This window comes from Colossoma macropomum, unplaced genomic scaffold (assembly GCF_904425465.1).
Source record: "Colossoma macropomum unplaced genomic scaffold, Colossoma_macropomum, whole genome shotgun sequence".
Classification (NCBI taxonomy): domain Eukaryota; kingdom Metazoa; phylum Chordata; class Actinopteri; order Characiformes; family Serrasalmidae; genus Colossoma; species Colossoma macropomum.
The window spans coordinates 16036790-16059225 of record NW_023494799.1 but is presented as its reverse complement, the minus strand read 5'-3'; the positions used below and the strand labels follow the sequence as shown (position 1 = coordinate 16059225).

At 37.7% G+C, this 22436-nt stretch overlaps 1 protein-coding gene across 6 annotated transcripts in view; it reads left to right on the top strand.

Moving 5' to 3' along the window:
- The window catches only part of si:ch211-247n2.1 (calcium-activated potassium channel subunit beta-2), a 42548-nt gene extending 30028 nt beyond the window's left edge, over window positions 1–12520 (top strand). For all 6 annotated transcript variants that reach the window (XM_036587190.1, XM_036587194.1, XM_036587189.1 and 3 more), the window contains 3 exons: window positions 556–726; window positions 7336–7531; window positions 11191–12520. In XM_036587190.1, the coding sequence (XP_036443083.1) occupies window positions 556–726; window positions 7336–7531; window positions 11191–11475 (652 nt within the window). In that variant the 3' untranslated portion in view covers window positions 11476–12520. The remainder of the gene's footprint in view (window positions 1–555; window positions 727–7335; window positions 7532–11190) is intronic.
- Window positions 12521–22436: the final 9916 nt, after the last annotated feature.

Below are 22436 nucleotides of genomic sequence, written 5' to 3'. Positions count from 1 at the left end.
GGTTATGCTAGCATATATATATATATATATATATATATATATATATATATATATATATGTACATATATATATATATATATATATATATATATATAATAAAGTGTTTCAAGTTTTAAGCAAAGTTTAGTTTACCGCTTAAAACTCCAAGCTGAAATCCCAGAATGTCTTTTAAACATACATTTAGATTTATGCGATTTATGCTGTCATTTGTAAATGGATTTTTGTATGAAGCATGCAGTTAAGGTAGTAGGGCTTGTAAATCAAACCCCCTTTCACTTTCTGTCATTGACTATTCATTGATTGTCCCTTAATCTCTGATACACCTCCACAGGACTGTTAATATAAGTTTAATTTTTCAGGTCAAATTCCATTACATCTTTGCACTTTCATTGGCTGAATGTCAGTCACTTTTCCAGATTAACGGCAAAGTTGTTAGCCATTTGCTTTGTGTATGTTTGTGCATGCTTGTCTGTATGTATGCAGTCTTTATGGGTTCTCTTTGTCTTGGGTATTAGTGTGTATTCTAATGCTATCGTTCTTTCTGCCTTTCATCAGAACCATTTATCAGAAGATCAGGGAGTATGACATTCTGGACAAGAGGAAGACTGTGACCGCTCTGAAGGCTGGTGAGGACAGAGCCATTTTCCTGGGCCTCAGCATGATCTTCTTTTCTGTCATGATGTACTTTGTCCTGGGCATCACAATGGTGCGCTCTTATTCAGACAGGTAAGACCACTGAGTCACTTTTTAGTACTTTATTGTAACTTCCAAATAATACTGATGGCTGTTTGACATTTTACAGAAGGTTTGATCCTTAATACTTGAAAATTTAAAATGTAAAAATATTTATGTACATACACTGCAAAACAAAAAAAAAAACAGTAAAAAGTCTGGTAGTTAACAGTATGTTTTCTTAGTGATGGTACAATCTGTAAAATTAGTCATTTTGTGTCTCAGAAATGTATGCCTTTCAATGTAATTTAACCATTTTACTAGTTCAACTAGTTATTCTAACATATAGTATTGTGTATGTTACTTACCATAATAGCAGTAACATCTATTAAAAAAAGGCAAATGTCTGTGAAGTAAAGGTGATCATGTGTTTCTGTGAATTTCTGTAAATTAACAGGAGTGTTTAAATGCAGTATTTGTATGGTTTATTTACGTGTTACACCGTTTTTCAAAAACAGATTTGACCACTACATTTTATAGTACTTGACGGTGAAAATACTTTCTGTGAGTAAACATAGTATGTTAAGCAATGAATTCTGTTTACATTCAGTTCTGTACTGACAGAGTCTGCACTCATTCCAGCTATTTTGATGTCAATCAAGGACAAAAAACATATAAAAAAATGTAAAGGATGTTTTTTCTTACTGCAAAACAAGACTGTATATCCAACACACAGTTTTAATTTGCATGATTCAGATGTGTCAGTTGTGTGCACATGAATAAAACGTGTTATATCAACCGCAGTTGTGTAGATGTAGCGTATTTTATTTTTGTGTAACCAACGGACATATTTGAATCATGTAAATTCAAAGCACTGTTATTTCAATGCAAATTTCCTTAGATTCAAATACTATTAACATTTCTCCTCTTCTGCTTATAAACACAAATGTGATATCACTTGATTAGATTAGATTAGGACTCAGACATCAGAATTCCTCCACTTGTTTCAATGAGCTACAAGTGAAAAATAATATCAAACTACAGCATACTTGCTATACTTGCAACTTCTGTTGGTTAAATGATGAAAGCAATAATGAAGTGATGAAAGCAATAATGCTTTGTTTCCAAAATCAAAGGAATCATAACAACGTTTGGATGTAAATGATCATAAGAAAAGCTACAATGAAAGGATTTTCATAGTTCCTACAATATGTACCTTGACACTACACTTATGTATTATTTTGGAGGATTTGTATGTTACTTGAGTATTATTAGAATTAAATAGTTGTACTTTTATGCAATTATGGTTCCAAAAGGAAAACTCACTTTTTCTTTTACTAATCAGTTTGAGTTCCTGCTCATTTGATTTTTTTATATATAAATTCATAGCATTGTAAAATGATGTGACAAAGTAGCCGTACTTTCACTTAAAGGGGAACAACTATTAATTAAGTCATTGAGATGTAAACAAAGTCATTCGGAGTGGTTTTCTGTGAAATGGTTTATTGTAAAGAAAACTTACCAACAGGTGCAGATTTTATTACAGTGGTGGTGATAGGAACCAGGTTCCTGAAATATAGCCATCTTATTTACTATCCAAAACCACCAGTGAACTTGCATGTGTTTTAGTTTTTATGTGTAAGGTTAATAATGTTAAAACAGTGATAAATCTGGAAAAATAAGTTTTCTTTTACTATTTGTTTTACTATTTTGCCTTACAACACCCTGCATCTGCCATTCACCATGAATTTCAAAATAGATGTATGTGTAAGGCCAAAGCTGTACCTCACATAACTATCATAAAACAATGTCTCAGGCATCAGATTGCATATCCCTAACAATTTCATGTAATAACTTTTGTGAGGGAGCTTTCAGAGGCATTAAACTCTTCAGACTTTTGGTTCCTGTCACTATCACTGTGAACAATTCTGATTAAATTTCATGTGTCAAACCACTCTGAATGACTTTAAGTATATTTAAGTTCTCTACTTTCCACCCTGGCAGCATTAATAATTTGTTCACATGAGCTGTTATAACTTGCCAGTTTGGACAAACATAGTACAAAATCCATCATAAACAGTTCTGTATATGTTTCTCCTCAGGCCATCTCCATCTGTGTAGATAGCTAATTGTGTTGATGACAACAGTTAGGCACTTCAGTTGTCTCTGTCCTCATTCCCTGGGTAAGCCTCAGATAGAGAAACTATGTCAGGAGCTGAAATTGAGCTGTGGTGAGCACGTGCAAATACCTCTGACCCTGTGCAGAATGTGCGTGGATAGGCGTTGGCATGATGTTCAGCCAGAGGCAATTAATATCACAGCTGAGCCTCAGGACTGGCGAACGAACTGGCGGTCTCAGTTTCAGATAGAAGGCCTGACTGGCAGACAGGGGCAAGACGTGATGCACTGCACAAACGGCTGAAACAATAGAGCTCTGGTATGTCACTGTGCATTCTGATGACGAACGCACCTGTCATGATCCCTACAAATAACCTTGCTCTTCATGATACAAACGGCTATAAAGGTATTTACAGCCAGGTGACTGACTATACCAATGCCAATACTGCAAACAAGTACAAACTTAACCACCCCATATCCTTCACAGTTAAAGTAAAGACTCTTTGACTGATGATAGAAGTTTTTCGGCACTTCCGAAGATCAACCTGCTGTGTAGCATTTCTGAAGACCCACCTGCAGTCAAGGGGAAAATAAGTCATCAGTGTGGAAATGGGATAATCCAAAGGTGACGCTGGAACTAAAGGGGGACTTCCTCACATGTAATTGAGTTTGATGTCATTGCATTCCATGCATACAAATGTTCTTTAGCAAGGCAGGGAATGGAGCCAGAGGGGATGTGAAAGGTATATGAACTGTAGTTCTGCTTGACAAGTAGCGCTAGATTAGAGCTAATTTCATTCAGATGAATAAATATGTCTAGGAAAAACGTTTTGTTAGGAAAACCAAAAATACAAATAAAAACAGTGATTGTAAATACTTTGACCTATATTTGAATGAAAACAATACAAAGACAAGATATGTAATGTTTTACCTTTTGCATATACGTTCATTCTGAAATTGATGTCTGCAACACATTCCAAAAAAGTCAGGACAGTTTAGGAGTCGTTTAAGACTAGTAATATTGTAAAATGTTCAAAAAACATCTAAAACAGGTGTTGCAGTCATGCTTGCATATAAAAGGAGCATTAAAAACCAGCATGTTTCTGTGATGGATATCACCACATGGGCTTGGGAGCACTTTGACAAACTTTGCAAGTTCAGACTGTACTACATGGAAGTTAACAGCACCCAGAAACACTGCTGACTTCTCTGCACTCAAGTTCATTTGAAATTGATTGATGGGCAGTGGAAACGTACTAATTGTTTAAGGAAATAATGGGTATCATGTTCTCTGGGCCAAATAAGAAAAGGACTATCCCGGCTGTTACTATTGTAAAGTTCAAAAGCTATTAAATATTATTGAAAGGAAAGTGATATAACATAGTGGTAAACATGCTCCTATCCTAACTTTCTGAGAATGTGTTGCAGGTATTAAATTTGTAATGAGCGTATATTTACAAAAACAATGATGTTCATAAGGTAAAACATCAAATACTGTGGCTTTGTACCATTTTCAATTTAATACAGGTCAAACTGAATTTCCTAATTATTGTTTTCTATTTTTATTAGCATCTCACATATTATGCCAACATTTTGTAATTGGGTTGTATTTATTTTTTGTGAAATACTTGCTTCTAAAGATGCCACACAGAAATGAGGTTCCATAGGTCATAGAATAATTTTTGGAAATTCTAATTTATTGCTGACACAGCAACACAGTGTACTCCACCACTTATGCTATAATTTTCAGTCATATGACCGGATAACGAATAAGAAGTCTTCATTTTCTACTGAAGCTCTCAGGGGTAGAAGCACAGATAACTGAAGCAAGCTATCTACAAGCTAATGCTAGCTGTCAAACCGATAAAAAATAATTTTATGACATCACTGAACGCTTTTATGCTTGAGTTCTATGCCCTGTGGAAGCCTTTGAGAGCTTCTGTGATGTTTTTAGCAATTTTCATCACAGTTTATTGGGGCATGAATGGGGGTACCTGGGGGTATCAAGCTGGGTAATTCTTTAACTTCAGCTAACAGACACCTACGTCATCTAGCATCATGCTTAGTGATGAGGGGAATGGGAGGGCCATCCTACCCACCCAGAAAGAGTGAGGCCAATCTTGGACTCCCAGCTTTCAATGGCTGTGGCATCACCAGTGACTGAACATGCAATCTCCCAACGCTTACAATCTCCCAACGCTTACAATCTTCCAACGCTTTGAGGCTACCAGCACTTAGATGGCTGCAAGTTCTTGGTGGTCTTTCCCCTATGACATGTAGGCCTTGAAATGCCACTAACCTTTTGTTTAATTATTTCTTACTTGTAGCTCAATGAAACAGAAAAATTCTGTGAAAAGTGTGGATTTAAAACTTTCAGATGGAACCAAATTTGCATTTAAAAGAGTTTTCGGTAACACTTTCTATGAATATCACCTTTGTAAGCATCTATAAACACATTCATAACATGTTATAATGCATTCATAAGACATTATAAACATACCTATAAATTTTTATAAAAATACATTATACATTATAGCCATGTTTATTATGCATTATGAATTGTTAACATAATGCATTATAAGTACTGATCATAACAAATTATAAGAGCTCATAAGTCGTATTTGTCCGCTCTAAGTAAAGTGAAGCATACTGTACTAAAGCCTCCTCCAGTGTTAAGAGTGAGGCTTCAAGTTGAAGTATTTACTGAAGGATTTACTGAAACACTAAAACATTCACAGTAAACCACATTACAGGCTTCAAATGTCAGAGTTTAAACTAGGGCTGCCATCAGTGTTTTACCCAATGTGGGAAAGGTAATGTACAGCAGCGTTAGCTTGGTATTTGTCTTTACTTTGCACTCTCCAAGCTGGGACTGATTTCTTTGGCACTGACATTATAACATGTTATTCACACTATTTATAATGCATTATATTAACAATTCATAATGTATAATAAACATGGCTATAAAGTGTAATTCAGTTTAATTCTTTTTAATAAATATTTATAACCATGTTTGCCTTATGAATACATTATAACATGTTATAAATGTGTTTATAGATGCTTACAAAGGTGACATTCATAGAAAGTGTTACTGAGTTTTTTTTTATAATATTGAACTTGAACAAACGAACATGTTGTAGTAATGCAAGCTAACAAGTATTTGTAAAGAATTTTTGTAGTGTGTTCAGTGACGTGCTTCCCTCCAGTCCCACTGTTACTATGTCCCAGCCCCAGGATTCCATTTCCCAGAACACCCCACCTGATCACATGACCCCAGATCTACTTCACATGACTCTCCACCATTCCACTTCACCTGATTACTGATTCAGCTCACCTGTTAAGCTCACTATAATAACCCCCTCAGTTTGTTTGCACTTTGTGGAGTATTGTCTTTGTTCACAGAGCCTTACTGAGCCTTCCAGTCTGTTGGTTTGCTTTTCCATGTATGACCATTGCTTTGTTTGTTTTTGACTTTGTCTTCTGCCTAGCCTTCTTAGTATTGGTAGTATTCTGGTTTGATCTTTTTTTTTTTTGGATTTTGGACTTTCCTTATGGTTACTGTTTTCGTGATTTGGCTGTTGACTTTGGACAGATTGACATTAATTTTGGATGCTCCTTTTTCCAATAAACCTATTTTACTTCAGTTTGATCTGCAAGCATGAGTGAACTAGCCTTGTGACCGGTCGCCGGCTCGATCCCCTGAGCCGACAGTACATGACTGATGGGCCCTTGAGCAAGGCACCTAACCCCCAACTGCTCCCCAGACACCGTGGATAGGGCTGCCTGGGGAGTCTGTATGTTCACTAGTGTGTATGTGGTGTTTTACTGCGTGGATGGTTTTGATTGCGGGGGTGAAATTTCCCTGTTGTGGGACTAATAAGGGTCACTTATCATGAATTATGTAAGTGTAAATATTACATAATGTAATGAACTATATGAATGTGTAATAATTAAGTAATGTAACAATAACAATTACAGAAAGAGGCATAGCACAAAATTCTGAGGCCCCCCAGTAAGGCTGTGGGGTGAGGTTGGAGCACGGGTGTGGCATAGGATAAAGCAACCTGCCACTGACACACTCAAATGGCAATAATGCAAATTCATGACCGCTTGTTCCTGTTCGAAAATCTGATTAGCTGAATCATGTTCGAAGCAGTTGTGACCACACAAAAGTACAGCTGCTCGCCCCCCCACTCCCCCGCAGTGCATGCCCTGCTCAAAAATGACTTGGTATGCATGCATATCTGCACTCTGATTAATGATCTTAATGATTTCTTTTAATGGTCAAACTACAGTAGTGCTATAAATAACAAGGTCATAGAGAAACACATAAAACTCAGTGTGATTACAATTGTACCAACAAAATAATACGTTTCTGGGATGCCATGGTTTTAGTTATGCATAGTCTCTCTCTCTCTTTCTCTCTCTCTCTCTCTCTCTCTCTCTCTCTCTCTCTCTCTCTTTCTCTCTCTTTCTCTCTCTCTCTCTCTCTCTCTCTCTCTCTCTCTCTCTCTTTCTCTCTCTCTCTCTCTCTCTCTCTCTCAGTGTGTGGACGGAGGAGTCGAGTTGCACAGTGTTAAACTCTAGTATAATTGCTGAGATTAACTGCAGCTACAGCTGTGGTGCAGAGTGTTGGAAAAGCTCCAGATATCCATGCCTGCAGGTGTACGTCAGCCTGAACTCTTCTGGCCGTGTCCTGCGACTCTCCCACAATGAGGAAGCCCAGGAGGCCAACCCCGAGGTGCATATAAAACACAAAACACACAATGTAAACCAAATACTCTGAACTTCCTCAAGTGTTCTGGGGCAAATCTGTTTAATGTGGGGAATTTTCCAAGAAAAAACAGGCCAGCTGTCACGTGTGTCAAAGTCTTCCTTCACTTTTCTCAAAAGAAAGCATGCATAACTGTATTTGGTGTTTGCTGTATGGCAACGTGACAGCCAGTCTTTTGAAACACAAAACAGTTTTGCTTGTATGAAAATTAAAAAATGCTGACTTATCTATGACCACACTGTCCCATCAGTGCTTATAATCTTATAATAATTTTTTTCTCTTTTTTTTTCTCAAATCATCCTCTTTCAGAATTTGTTGCCTTAAAGTAAGGCCATTAGAATTTTCCTCACTTTTTTGAAATAAAAGAGTTTGAAATGTGCTTAAACATTGGTAAAGTTTCAAAACATACCATCCACTCTTCAGTACAAATATGGAAATTAAGCTGCAACAGCAAAAATGTAATTAGCCCAAGGCAGAATAGCCCCGCCCATTCAATCAGAATAGAAGTCCTTTACATGTATCAGTTATAAAGGCACAGTAACAAAAACAGCAGTTTTTCCATAAGGGACAAAAAGGGGTTTGAAAAACATCAATAATTATGACTGTTTTTAATACATAAAACCACACAAAAGTTATAAGTGTGCTCTTTGACCCCTTAAATGGCCAGGGCCACCGTTAGGCCCAAAGAGTAGCTCAACCAGTTTGCATTGAATTCCCTGTAGATATCGCATAATGCGCCTTAGTATGTAAACAGCCTGGGATTTTAAAGGGTTAAGCAGAAACTATAGCAGGTTTTAGTACTGAAATCAATAGGAACACTAAAGAATCAGAAATATGGGCCCCTTTTAGCCACTCTCCCTATTAATTGTCTATTCCCTGTTTGGCAGTATTTTACGATGGTCAGTATTGTGGTTTGTTTACAGGCACTTGTCCCTAAATGGAACTTATCTTGGATGTGGTAAATTTTATCCTGTCATTTTCATTACAATTTTCTAGTATATGACTGTATATGGCTGTGAAATGAGCAGACACAGCTAGTGAAATGTCCACCCTCATAACAACTGAAGGGTGAGACAAAAGGCAACTTGACTTTAATGAAAACTCAGTAATTGCTCCTGAGTCATTACCGCACTTACATGTATTAGCGGTTAAATGTTTATTAGAATTCCATGTCCTGGGTAATTGACTGTAGAGCTGGCTGCTGTAGAATTACAAGACTTGTGAGGATGAATTAATAGGTGCTCTGCTGTTTCCCAAACATTTACAGTTTCAGTTACTGCAATGGTTCCTATGCTGTAATATAGCCACTTCAACTCAGTGAGCACTTGCTAATTAGCTGATTAGTTGGATCAGGTGTGTTATAACTGGGAAAGCACAAAAATATGCAGAGCAGTGGAAGTCCAGGAGCAGGATTGGGAGCCACTGATTTACACGATTATCCTTGCTTGCTTGTGAAAATTATAAAAGGGTATATTCCCTTAGAGGTGGACAATAATGATTTAGAACAACTCTCACTATTTCAGTACAGTTTTTTTGGGGGGGTGAGAGTAATTAAATCACAGTAATTTAACCTTGACTTTAGTTTTTTATAATAAGATATTTGAGTCAGCTTTTGTATGTTTAACCTTTTAAATGACCAGGGCCTGCCAGTGGACCCCAAAGTTTTATTACACATATCTGTAACCTAAGAATAGCTCAGCCAGCTCTAAAGTCCCTGCAGGTATTGAATAATAGGCCTCAATTTGTAATTACCCTGGGATTTTAAGGGGTTAATGGTGGAGTAAAAAATTAAATGGCTGATGTATTTTGCCCACATTCTCCTCTTTTGATTGACTTGGCAGTTCTAATCTTGAGTAGTGCTCACATTAGCAGTACCCCCACCAGTCACAAGGCAGATGTGGCTAACAAAACTGTGTTCCCCTATGGTCAAGGTGCAAAACGCAGGGAATCCTGGGGGTCTAGGACTCCCTACTTAACTTCTTGGACCCACCTGAATGTCTAAAACTCAAAATTCTTGGGGGTCCATGAAAATAAACCTATTGTGACATTATTCTGTTCATTAAGGGTAAATAGACACACAAATACAAATTCAGGGAAAGGTCATTGTTTAGCTGCTTCACCAATGGGGAACTTTGTGTTTAATATTCCTAACCAACTCAAAATGCAGCACTAATCTGCCTCAGGGTGGCACTGTAACATATTGGTTCACTCAGTTGGTCCTTCATAGCCTAGCAGCTCCACCCAGGATACTTGTGAAAAACTTTACAACATGCACCACTTGCCCAATTTCCCAAGAGTTTGGTGGAAAAAGTGAATTGTTACTTATTTAAGCATTTCCAAAAGAATAATTGTTGAACAAAATATTTTGTTATCTTTAAAGCTAGCATCAGTGCCAACATGAGATCCCCCGAATACCAGGGAGTGTTTTGCACATGGCCTATGGCTTGTCTGATTTTGAGTCAGAGAGAAAGCTAACCACTAAGCAAAAGCTAACCTAGCAAGCATAACTGAGCTAGCAAGCTAGCTTATTTGTCTAATTATCATAGTGTGTTCCAGAAATGTGTACATATTAAATCCAGGCTGTTTGTTCTACAGCATTTATTCACTGAGTCATTCTGCTAAGGACTCTTATTGTGAAGGTAGGGCTAGTTCAGTCTCAGGGGGGTATGCGTAGAGCAGGAAGAACTGAAAGGCACTCAGAGCTGAGTGCTGAGAGAGGCAGACGTGAGAGTGAACTGTTAGAGAAAACTGAGTTTATGTATGCTGTAGCTGTGGCCAGCTGGTTCATAAAGCACTACAACTAATAGCAGTGAATGCTACATTATATTATCGTCTGTCTGTCCTTCAGCATTTCTTCCATTCGTTTGGTCAACCGGCCATGCCAGCATTCCCTGGATGTACATCCAGCAAGTGAAAAAACCTTTTTTAAGATGTCATCATATAAAAGCTAGATAATATTTTAGTGCGCCATGAACACCACAAGGTCTACAACACCATCTGTATATGTAGAGACCATTTTACTCATTCGTCATTGCTTGCGCTGTTGTGTTTAGTTTTGCTTCAGTGGTATAGTTGACTGGGAGTGCTGGACTTCAATGTCAATCAAGCATGCTCATTAGAATATTAGGGCCTAAATGTTTTTTATGTCATATTTAAGTCACATTTTATTATATTGCTTGTGTTTTTCATTAAAACTTAGCTGGATATTTAATATAAACACCAAACTTTAGTAGAACACTTTAGTAGACATTTTTAATATTTTGCACTGTGTTCCCTGGGATTTTAACCTTTTGGCAAAACAACCCATTACAATGCGCACAGCACCAAAAACTACTCACTCTTGAACAACTAGCCTGTAAATATCCTATAATATTTGATATTCTTGCTCCTAGTCTTGTGTATAAAATGTGTATAGTAGTAATGACTAGTGTCACGATGACAGATAAAATGTAATACATAAACACAATAACTCTCAAAACAAGTAACATTAAAGAATGCAGTTGTGTGAAGTACAACATATGAACATATTTTCGTTGTGTTCAACCACTTGACACCACCTCTGGTCGCTTTTCTGACCCTACAATTATTACTGTTAATCATAAACATGTCCCTCTCTTTTCCTGCAGTGCTTCTATGTCCCTAAGTGCCGTAAGGATCACGCGATGATGCACACCTTGGTGCTGAACATCTCAGAGCGGCTGAAGATGCAGCACCAGGTGCCGTGCTACTACGACCCTGCCGAGCAGCAGGACAGCGTGCTGTTGACCCGTCTTTATGGCAGTAGCGCTATATTTTCCTCACTCCTGTGGCCCACATGCACACTCGTGATGGGCACGCTCATTGTCGCCATGGTGAAGCTCACTCAGTACCTCTCCATCCTTTGTGAACAGATAAGCCGCATTAAAAGGTGAGCCGGCCTGGTCCGGCTGAAACAGCCTGCTGTTTGGTCTGGCAATCATGACACATGCAATGGAAAGAGAGAGCAAATAGAGCACAAACAAATCTCTAACTGCTGTATTCGTCACAGGACTGGTCTTTCTCCACTTGCAGATGCCTTGCCCTCCCTGGACAGTGCCAAAAAGGGCAACAGCATGGTTTGAAAGGTTAAAGGTCAAAGATGGTGGACAGTTTCCTCTGCCAATCTCAGTTTTCTATACCTTCAAAAGAAGAGCAATCATATGAGATGTGTGATCTGCCCACCTATCTACTTTGGTAACCGGTCCAAGGTGTGGTGACAAGGACAGGCTTTTGTCTCGGGCCTTCTCAAACATTCTCAGATGCTAGAAGCTGGAATTACCCAACACACATTGGATGAAGTGCATCTGACTGCAACCTAAAGCCATGTATGTTGTGGAGTGTCGAATGGAGCCTACAGTAAGTTCCTGCCAAGAAACTGCCACTGGTTAGCATATCTCCTGAACAGCTGACTTTAATATATTACACTTGCAGAAACTGGAGCCCACTGACAATGTGAACATGCTTCAGGACTTTCTGGGAAAAAAAAAGAACTGCAGCATTTAAGGTGAAATGTAGCAAACAGATAAATGACCCAAAGCACAGTTTCTGTGACTGTTCTGAACTTAAAAAGCACAAATCTGTAATCAAGTGATGATGCTGTTGCATGTGAGAATGTGAATGATGCAGTTAATTACAGCTCTTATGTTCTATTCACATCTTATTGAGCCACTTATTGATTGATTTGTGGTTACATGTCCAGTCATTTCCACAAAGACAGCAAATTCCACTTAAACTTTGTGTTATTTGTTAAAAATCAATAGCTTATGCATCAGTAAGTACAGTAATGGAGTTGGCACTTAATGACTCTTTTAGGGTGTAATTATTTCTTTTATAGGAAGAATCTCAAGAAGCTGGCTCCTAAGTTCCGAAATAAATTATAACACAAATGAAACTGTCAACTATATCAAGAGCATTTATTAAACTGTTATTATTCTTTTAAACAAAGTGTTACATTCAGTTCTATTGCAGAGACACTGAATATGTCCTATTTATTGCCATATACATGACACTGAAAGTTAGCTAACATGTTAATTTGATTTAAGTAAGTTCAGTTAAACTGTGCATGATAATAGATGGGCTACAGTTTCTAACTGTACACCAGCAAGTACCCAGTGAGTGTGGATCAGTTTTTCACGTGGATGGTTTTGGTCCAGAAATCTATTTTTCGTTATCTGATGGTGGGCAGTGTAATCTTTGAAGAACCCTTAGTGTGATAAATCATGTCAAAGCTGGTGATGAACACAACAGAAAAAAAAAATCCTACTCTTAGACCCTTCCACTGATCTGTGGGCAATCTAACGAGAAATACTGACTTGTGGTGCAGTTCAAAGGTAAGGCCTCAGCGTGTGAGTATGACATGGCATGGTGATTTCAGGAGCTGTTGATTCAGTTGTCCTTGCGAGATGGATTTGCAATGAATGGTACCTGAATCTTGTCTTGAAAGGGCACCTTTTAAAAGTGCAATCAGCTGACCGGCTGTGATGAAACGGCCAGAGTTGGAGACTAATCAGACGGCTGCTCCGCCCATCCATGCAGCTTCCATCCCAGCCTCCCTGACAGCTGCCTCACAGACCAACCCCTTTTGTCCTGAGATGGAGTTTCATAGTTATTTGTAAAACGAGAAAGAAAGCACAGCTGGATGGTGCCATATTATTTGCAGCTGATGAGGCAATTTCCACAGAATTTGTTATTGACAGAAGATAAATGGGGCTGCTTATTTAGACAGGATCATTCACACTTGCCTAGAGGAGTGTTTGAGAGAATCATACGATGACTGTGTAATTTTCTCTCTCTCTCTCCATCGCTCTCTCTCTCTCTCTCTTTGAGTCCATTTGCAATGACACACTATTAGTCCTCCTCTCCAGTTGATGAGACCTGCATTGTGAAGAGGTTTATGGGGTCTGTGAAATGAGGGATTGCTCATAAACCATTGTGTGGTAACAACTGACCAGAGGAGACAATTTCACATTGAAAGCAAGTGTGGCAAATTAAGTGACTGACATTTGTTGAATGATGATTAAAGGAAGGCTGTTTCTGTTTTTACTGTGCATGTTAGAAAAGCCTTATTACGCAGATTAGAATGCTTTATTTATCTGAGAAACCAGGGAATATCCGCCTTATGGATGTATTTCGAGGTTATGGTACGATCAGGGAATGGAAATGTTGTTCGTTACTGTTTCAGCCAAAGTTTACTTTAGTCAAAGAATGTATGCAAACTTGTTATCATTTTATGTCCTATTAAATGTCATTCTGGGCAAAGAGAAGCTGAAAGTTATTATATTATGGCAGGCCTCAAACAGCTTCTTATTCCTAAAGGTCTAGGCCTTTCCTGGATGCTCTTTTTATACACAAGCATGAATACATTACCTGTTTAAGGTGTTTACTGAACATTTCACAGTGTACCTCGTCTTAAATTGCCCCATCCCTGTTTTTGGAACATGTTGCAGGCATCAATTTCATTTAACAGTGAAGCTGTTAAGGTCAGATATTCATTATCTTGTCTTTGTACTGGTTTGTTCAAATACTGGTCAAAGTACATTTATAAAAAAGTGTTTTGTTTTTTTTTATTTATTATTTGCATTTTATTTGCTGTCCCAACACGTTTGGAGTTAGATTTGTACATGCCTGTTACGAGTTTAAAATGTCTTTATTTAAATTAAAGCTGACCTCAAAATCTAACATAATGCTGCACTAACCTCGCTAGCTTGGTGCTAACAGACAAGACGAGGAGCATTATCTTAGCATTATCTTGATAAAAATGGCAAATCTCAAATATAGTCATCAAACTTCACATAAACATTCGTACTGGGTAAATTTTTTCTTCCGGTTTTTTATAAAAAGAATAAATAATGCAAATGCAAACAGACTAAAGTATATGATTGATCAAATGTTTTAGATTTTGCAATGTTTAGTAGCTACAAAACATGACAGAGAAGCCACAGGTACATGTTACCTAGTGAGGATATTAGAAGGAATCTTTGTTATCAAAGAAAAAAAACATAATAGTGATATTAGACAGTGATACAGAAGATCCCTTTGGCAATAAATGGGTATTTCTTAAATCACTGTGTTTGCATTCAAGTGATTTAGTGAATTGTTTTATGCTAAGCTTGTCCAACCTGGCAACATATGCAAAATGTACATACTAGTTTAAATAAAGTTACAAAACAATAAATCATAATGACCAAAAAATAAGTCTTAGATTTAATAACGTAGTAATACACCTGCAGTTTTAGGCCAACCAGGTCCAAATCACAGTTCACCACTCTCATAAATACATAACTTACATAGCAGTTTAATAGTAGTAGAATAATTCCTAGCATTTACTTATACGTAATAATACATATTAGGATTAAGAACTAAATAATAATCCTAAAGGTTAAAGGTTCAGACAAACCAGATGTCTGAAGAATTTAATGAATCAAACAGAGGCAGTATTTACACTGGGCAATTTTAGGCAGCCGCTTTAGACCCCCATAAGCCAAGGGCCCCATGAAACATATATGCATTATAAAACTATCTGTTGTTTTTAATAGTAATGAATCATAGTTATAATGAACTATTCAATGTTATGTGACTTAGTTTACATTTCAACTATTTAATTATGCAGCAATTTCAAAAAATCGGTGGAATTCCCCTTTAAGAGGTTAAAGGATATCAATAAACAGAAAGGCACAGAGCTTATGGTGTAGTAGGTTAACAGCACTTTGGTATACACCACATCTGAGCTAATGATAGGGAGCTGTTTAAACTGGCCTCAGCAGACAGCAGGCAGGACCCTTTCTCAGTGAGCAGGAAGCTCTGCACTTCCTGCTGTTCCCCTGGCAACGGAACATAGCCCAGGCCTGACGGACACTTCCTTACAAATACGGCTCTTCCTGTGCTCGGGCTGTGCAGCTGCAGCGCTCATTAAACAAGGACATCTGCTTGGGGATCTAAACAGGAGGGGCTGCAAGAAAAGTGCTTTATTGTATTAAACATGGAATTATTTGATGGGAAATGCTTATTTTGTACTTTCACACATGAGTAGTCAACACCGATGAGTTAATTAACAGAAGACTTTTTATGTTAGAACTATTTTAGCATATTTTTGCACATCTCAAGAACATTGCATATATCTGACTGAGACTGAATTAAAACGCTGCAGTCAAATCTAAATGCACTGCTGCTTGTGTTAAAAGTATCACAAAGCAAGATGCTAACTGCTGTTAGCTGTGTTGACCTACTGTGGACTTCCATTTGTTTTTAGCTACTTTAGCCTCATAGCATAGTAACTTTAAATATGACTAATGTAGTTTCAAATATTTTTGACAATTAAATGTCATTATATTGTTCTGGCAAAATACTAAATTTTGTGTTTATATTTTCAGTGCAAGTCAGTGTAAAACCTTTCACGTTTCTATAATATGAAACTCATCCATCATGAATAAATTGTTAAAAGGGTTTTTCAAGATCTTGAGACTGGACCGTCTACAAGCGAAGCAGCCACTGTACCTCAGACTGAAAAAAAGCATAAACAAAGAAAACACAGCAGTGAGAACGGTATTGAACTATAGAAGTGTGTAATAAAACTTTGGGCCCACTGGTGGGCGCTGGCCATTTAAGGGGTTAAACCATACAGCAAAATGACAGCTACAATTCTAAACTTTTGAGGATTACATACCGTTTAACTAAAGATGTTGCTAACCCTAACCTTAACCTCAGTAACCAAAAAATAAGTGTTTATGTCCTTTCAGTTTGTTTTTATACAATGTCAGGACCTGGGATCATACATAATGTTCCATACTTTTACAGTCTTGTAGAAACAACAATAGAAAAAAATCCTTTACATTTTGCCTTGTTTTTCTCATTGATTGACATGGAAACCAATAGAAAAAAGTTGCAGATTTGCATCTGTTGTAAATTAGATGTAAATATAATTCATTGAATAACTACATAATTAATTATGCAATTACATAATTACATACAGAGTTGTACACAAAGGTTTAAACACCCCCTGTAAAATTACTTATTTTGTTGATTAGTCAGGTAACAAACTAAAATATGGCTTATTTCTACACATTTTAGTGCAAATTTTTTTAGATTCTACATATTTCTTGATTTTAACATACTGGGAAAAAAATAACACTAATACTAATAGTGCATTAAAATGTGCAGAAGTGTGTTCTCTGTAGAGGATGTGTACTTATTTACACTTAGAAAATCAACAAAACATGTGTTTTGACTAGGGGCACCCAAACCTTTGCATATAACCGTAAGCATATAGCACAGCAACACGATGGGCTAAATATAAGTGTTTGTTGGAACAACTTTCATGGTTTAAGTGAACCATAAAATAACAGATTCCTGTAAATCATTACACTGTGTTGTATAACGTTGCTAAAAGGTCCTCACTGCTAGGAGATATAAGGCTCTTAGCAGCACAAATAGTCCCGTATCAGCTTGCTAGGATACCAGAGAGTGTTCAGATCATGTCCTGGGGTTTAATGAGTTTGTTTGTTTGATGGGGCCACTCAGCCCTGGTGGCATGCTCCTTGACCCTTAGAGACCGGGTCAAGTCTGCAGTTTTGGCGGCTGCCTAGAGGTCAGTCAGAGTGACGTCAGATGCCAGTTTGGCTGCACCTGCCATATGCTGGGGGTCTGTGGTGTCAGTCACCAGTGTGAGCACAGCATTCCACAACTACCAGAGATGATTCACTGCTGTAAATCATGCTTTCAGTACACATACACACACTCACATGCATTTGTTTTTGTACAGTGCCAGGACCTGGGGTCATACACAATGTCCCACGTTTATTATATAATATCATCACTGTCGGAACAAAATGTTGTATCTCTGAAATGCTAACTTTATATGAGAAAGAAAAACACTCTCAACTTTAATGTACGTTCATATAAGAAGATTTATTACAAGTAATTTTGTGTCCATTACAGGAAAACTTTATAATCAAAACATTTGTTTTCCTGAATATGTATAAAAACAAATACACACTCATACACACTGAGAGTAAAGGCTTGAACTGATTAGCTTATGTTAAAAGGAGCCCGTTGTGATGTAAATCAACCTTTTAACATTGATTCAATTTGTAGAATTTAGTAGACAATGAAACAATGACCTCATTCAAACCTCTCAAACAGTTTAGATATTTGAACCAATTTCCCCCAATTTTCCTGTAAGGCTGTGCTGGGTTGGAGTGCAACAGCGCTGTGCAGCAGAATTTAAATGACCGATTAGCTGATCGCCACAATCACTTGCAAGCCTCTCGTATAGACGAAGAGAGCCTGACCTCCTCCATCTAAGCTTTACAAGATGTGGAGCAGCGTCCTGCGGGAGCAGAATTTCTCATTAAAGGGAAGATCATGTTGATCCTGGTGGTGGAGAGAGAGCACATGCTGGACAGATCTCTGTGGTCTCCTAATGTGATGTTCTGGCTCCCTCTGCTGTCACACTCAGTGAGCCATCATCAGTCACGCTGAAAAAGTGTTGCACTGAAACTACTTGATTCAAGTCTGTATATCATTTCCACTCATTTCCACATGAATCAAATATATTGTGACATAATTATTGCTAAAAGCAGAAAAAAATAATCAGAAAGACAAACTTGTGTTGATGTGTTATATTTAGGTAGCTGCACACTTTTGAATTAAGTTAATTGCATCACTTTTATCAGTGTAGGCTCCTTAGGCAGCTACATGTTTTAAATATGATTACTAATTGTAAAAGCTTGAACCCCAGGCGCATTATTCAGATAATGATCTTAAGACCTGTTACTCAATATTAACTATAATATCACTGTTGTTGGAACAAAACCTTCAAAATCGCCAAAATGGTAACTTTACAGGAGAAGGAAAAACATACTTTACTTTTAATGTAAGTCAGTGGAACCAGACGTTTTTCCAAGTCATTTTGGGCCGTTTCTTTGGGACCATTCATCATGAAATTTTGACACAATGTAAAGGGCAACAGGCAATTATGAATTATTTGAATTATGTCAAAAACTGAAAAACAAGGTTTTGTTCCGACAGCAGCGATATGTAAGTTATGTAAGTAATTGAAGTGTGGGCCACATATAGGCACTCAGAGTTTAATCCAATGGGTTAAACCAATATTATTGAGATTACGAAACAACTGGCAATGATGCCAATTTTTATATCAAGCCACAAGATATCCGTATGATGCGTGAAAGAACAATGAAGCTTCACATTAATTAATATAAATGACTTGCAAAAATGATACTGCACGCGTAATTATTTCAGGTTCGAAATTCCCTCACTTACCCATTAACTAAATGGAATGAAAAGGAGAGCAGATGAAGTGCTAAAAAACATAAACAAGGAAGCAGATGGCAAAATTAAAAACTGCTGACTGGACAGATCATGTCACAGCAGCCAAACAGCCGTTTGAGTCTGCCTTCAGTACTTAGTGGTGAAAAGGCAGCTTACTTTGGACAGTTTTATTGTTATCGAAGCCTTTGTGAGAATCAAAAATACCAAGTAAAGCGTCCAAATCATTGACCTTGCTTTAGGTTAAGAATTTTGATGTAGTATGTAAATAATGTTAGTTTCAAAACCATTCACTCCCCAGTCCATACAGTACATTAGACTTCAAAAACAACATGTTGTGAATGTACTGTCTTTGTGATATTACAAAAACAGTGCATTTGCATATACAGCCTACAGCAGTCTAGCCCCGCCCATTTACATGTATACTGTAAAAATGGTTGCTCAGATCAACTTAAGAACATTACTTCAAGTGGTCACAAGCAATTGAGATACACTCTTAAAAATGATGGTTCTTTAGTAAAGAAAATGGTTCTATATAGAACCATTCAACACTCAAAGAACGCTTTGCCTGAAAGGGTTCTTTGCATCACTAAATGGTTCTTCAGATTGGAGAATGTTCTGTAGATAGTTCTACATAGAATCTTTTTGAAATCAGTTCTATATAGTATCAAAAAAGGGTCAGGTCAGGCCTTTAACAATATAAGAACCCTTTTGGTGCTATATAGAACCCTTTTCAAAATGGTTCTATATAGAACCATATAAAACACATTCTCCATCAATCTGAATAACGCTTTCATGATGCAAAGAATCCTTTAAACATGCAAAGGGTTCCTTGAGTGTTCATGGTTCTACATAGAATCATCTTCTTTACTAAAGAACCATTGAAGACTATGTTTTTTTAAGTGTGTAGTTTTATTTAACTTATAAATACTTTCATTAAAACAAAGGTTGAAAGTATTTTTTTCAGGTTGAATAAAATTTGTTAATGTACTTCTTTGTGGGCGCCACCTTGTGGCCATTTTATTCAGTCTCCAATGCATTGCAAATGCACAGCACTACTGTACAAACTCCTAGTGTGTTTTTTATGTCACTGTGGTGGTTAAAACACTGATGATATATCAAATATGTTTACGAGAGCAGTGGAAACATATTTTGTGGAGTGATGAATCACGCTTCTCTATCTATCATTCAGATAGACGAGTCTGGGTTTGCTGAATGCCAGGAGAACGTTACCTGCCTGACTGCACTGTGCTAAATGTAAAATTTGGTAGAAGAGCGATAAAGCTAAGGGGTTGTTTTTTAGGGGTTGGCTCTTTTCTGTTCCAGCATGACTGTGCCCCTGTGCAAAAATCAAGGCGGTATGTCGGTATTTGCAGCATGAAAACAAAGAAAGAACCCTGCCAACATGGTGGAACAATCCTACGGTGCAGTGTGCCTGGCCAAACTGGGCTTTCTCCCAGTCAAACGTCATAGCAGACAAGCAACTGAAATCTCACAAAAATGGTTTGCTTGCTTAAACATATCTATGTATATTAAATCATCACCTCTTCATTCTGATGAGGTAAAGCACCTAACATTCTTCCACCGTTCTCATGTTTTAGTTGTGGCTGTTGAAATGACAGTAGCTCCCATTCTTATATGTCCGCTATAGCTAATGGACACTCTGTCATGTCACTACGTCATTTGCATTTGCATACTTGTGTTGTGTATGTTTCTGGCGCAAACTTAGACGCTTCATGCTACACAGACAGGGTTTCTCACACTGATACGTTCAAAAATGTGTCATGCAATTCATTACTCAACACAGGCTCGAACTGCATCTTGAGCACTACTGCAAGGGGCGCTAATTATAATATTCAGTTTCATCATTAAGAACACCCGTCGACATTTTGGTGTTCATAATACTAGCAACAGTGACAGCCAAGCCTAAACAAGCTGTCTAGTACTGCCAGCGTGCTTTCTCCATATGGACATCTATGGCTTTCTCCCAGTCAACTGTCATAGCAGATGAGCATTTGGACAAATCTCTTGCAAAAAGTGCATAAACATACATGATCACCTTTTTTGATGAAACAAAGAAACATACTCCATGCAAGTATGCAAACACAAATGACAATGCTTGGCCAACGCGTCGCAAACACACAGCCCTTCTGTACAAACTTACCACACATTCTTATTTTACTGTGCCGGTTAAACCAATCAATACTCAAAGGGGCGATGGTGGACATATAAGAATGGGAGCTACTGTCTTTCCAACCATCCACAACTTCTAAACATATGAATAACAGAAAAGTGTTGGGTGCTATACCTGTTCTATCAGAATGAAGAGGTGATGAAATATATATGTTTATATGAGCAAACGATTTTTGCAAAAGACTCAGCTATGACAGTTAACTGGGAGAGAGCAGTGCGAGCGGAGCCTCTTCCTATTTCCCTCGTTATATCAAAAACATGACTGCATAACACTAGAGGGCACCAGCGAGCAAGTCCTCAATCAATGGGAAACGAAAAGCTAAAATAGTTTATAAATTTTTTGGTAAGTAGAAGGATGTATTTCTCTAGCAAAGAAAACTTACCTGTGTGTTCCAGAAATTAATGTATTCTTTTACATTAAAAATGTTTAAGCATTTATAAACTATGATTCTGCTCAAACGCTCCATCTTAACCCTTTCATTTTGGACTCGCTCGGGAGCGCCCCGTAGCGTTTGAGAAACCCAGAACACATTACAGTGGTAATTCTCATTACAAGTTCTCTGGTATGAGTCTGGTCAGCTTGGTCAGGCTTGGCTTTTCCCATAGCAACCCTTGCTGTAATGCTTAGAATGCAGCTCATGCTTGTGCTGCATTATGAATTGCACCATGACACATTTTAAAACTCAACAACGCGCAAAACTGTGTCTGCATAGCTCAACATATCTGCATGTGCGTACTTGCGTGAAGTATGTTTCTGGCCTAAAGTGGCTCACACTCATCTACCTTCCACATGTTTAACTGTTGTGGCTGTTGGAATGCCAGTAGATCTCTTTCTGATTCATCCTTTATCGCCCCCGTAAGAACGCACAGTGTGTTTGTACAGAAGGGCCGTGCATTTGCACTGTGTTGACTAAGCGCTGTCATTTGCATTTGCGTATTTGTGCTCGAATGTGTTTCTGGCCTAAGTGTTAAAGAGAAGTTAGAAAGTGATCAACTAAAAAAATTAATAACAATTAATAACTATGTTTTTTGGAACATAAAACCACAAAAACCATCAAAAGTGGACCCCAGAAATAGGAAAAGATGGGATATGACCCTTTAATGTTACAGATGTGTACAACTACCCTGATTTGTCTGTCAAATCTGAATCACCATGTTTAACGTGTTCAAAGCAGGGATCAGTATCAAGATCTGAAGAAGTTCTGAAGAAATTCAAGGCAAACAGGGAAAATAACAGTAATAAAGGCAACCTGATTGATATGTTGTGGTAGTTTGGTCCTTGAGTTGATGAGGGACCAGAGTCTTGTCTAAATCATGAACCATTATGAGAAGAACTGGCCTCAGATCAACTTCTAACTTCTGAAGCCAGTGAGATTTA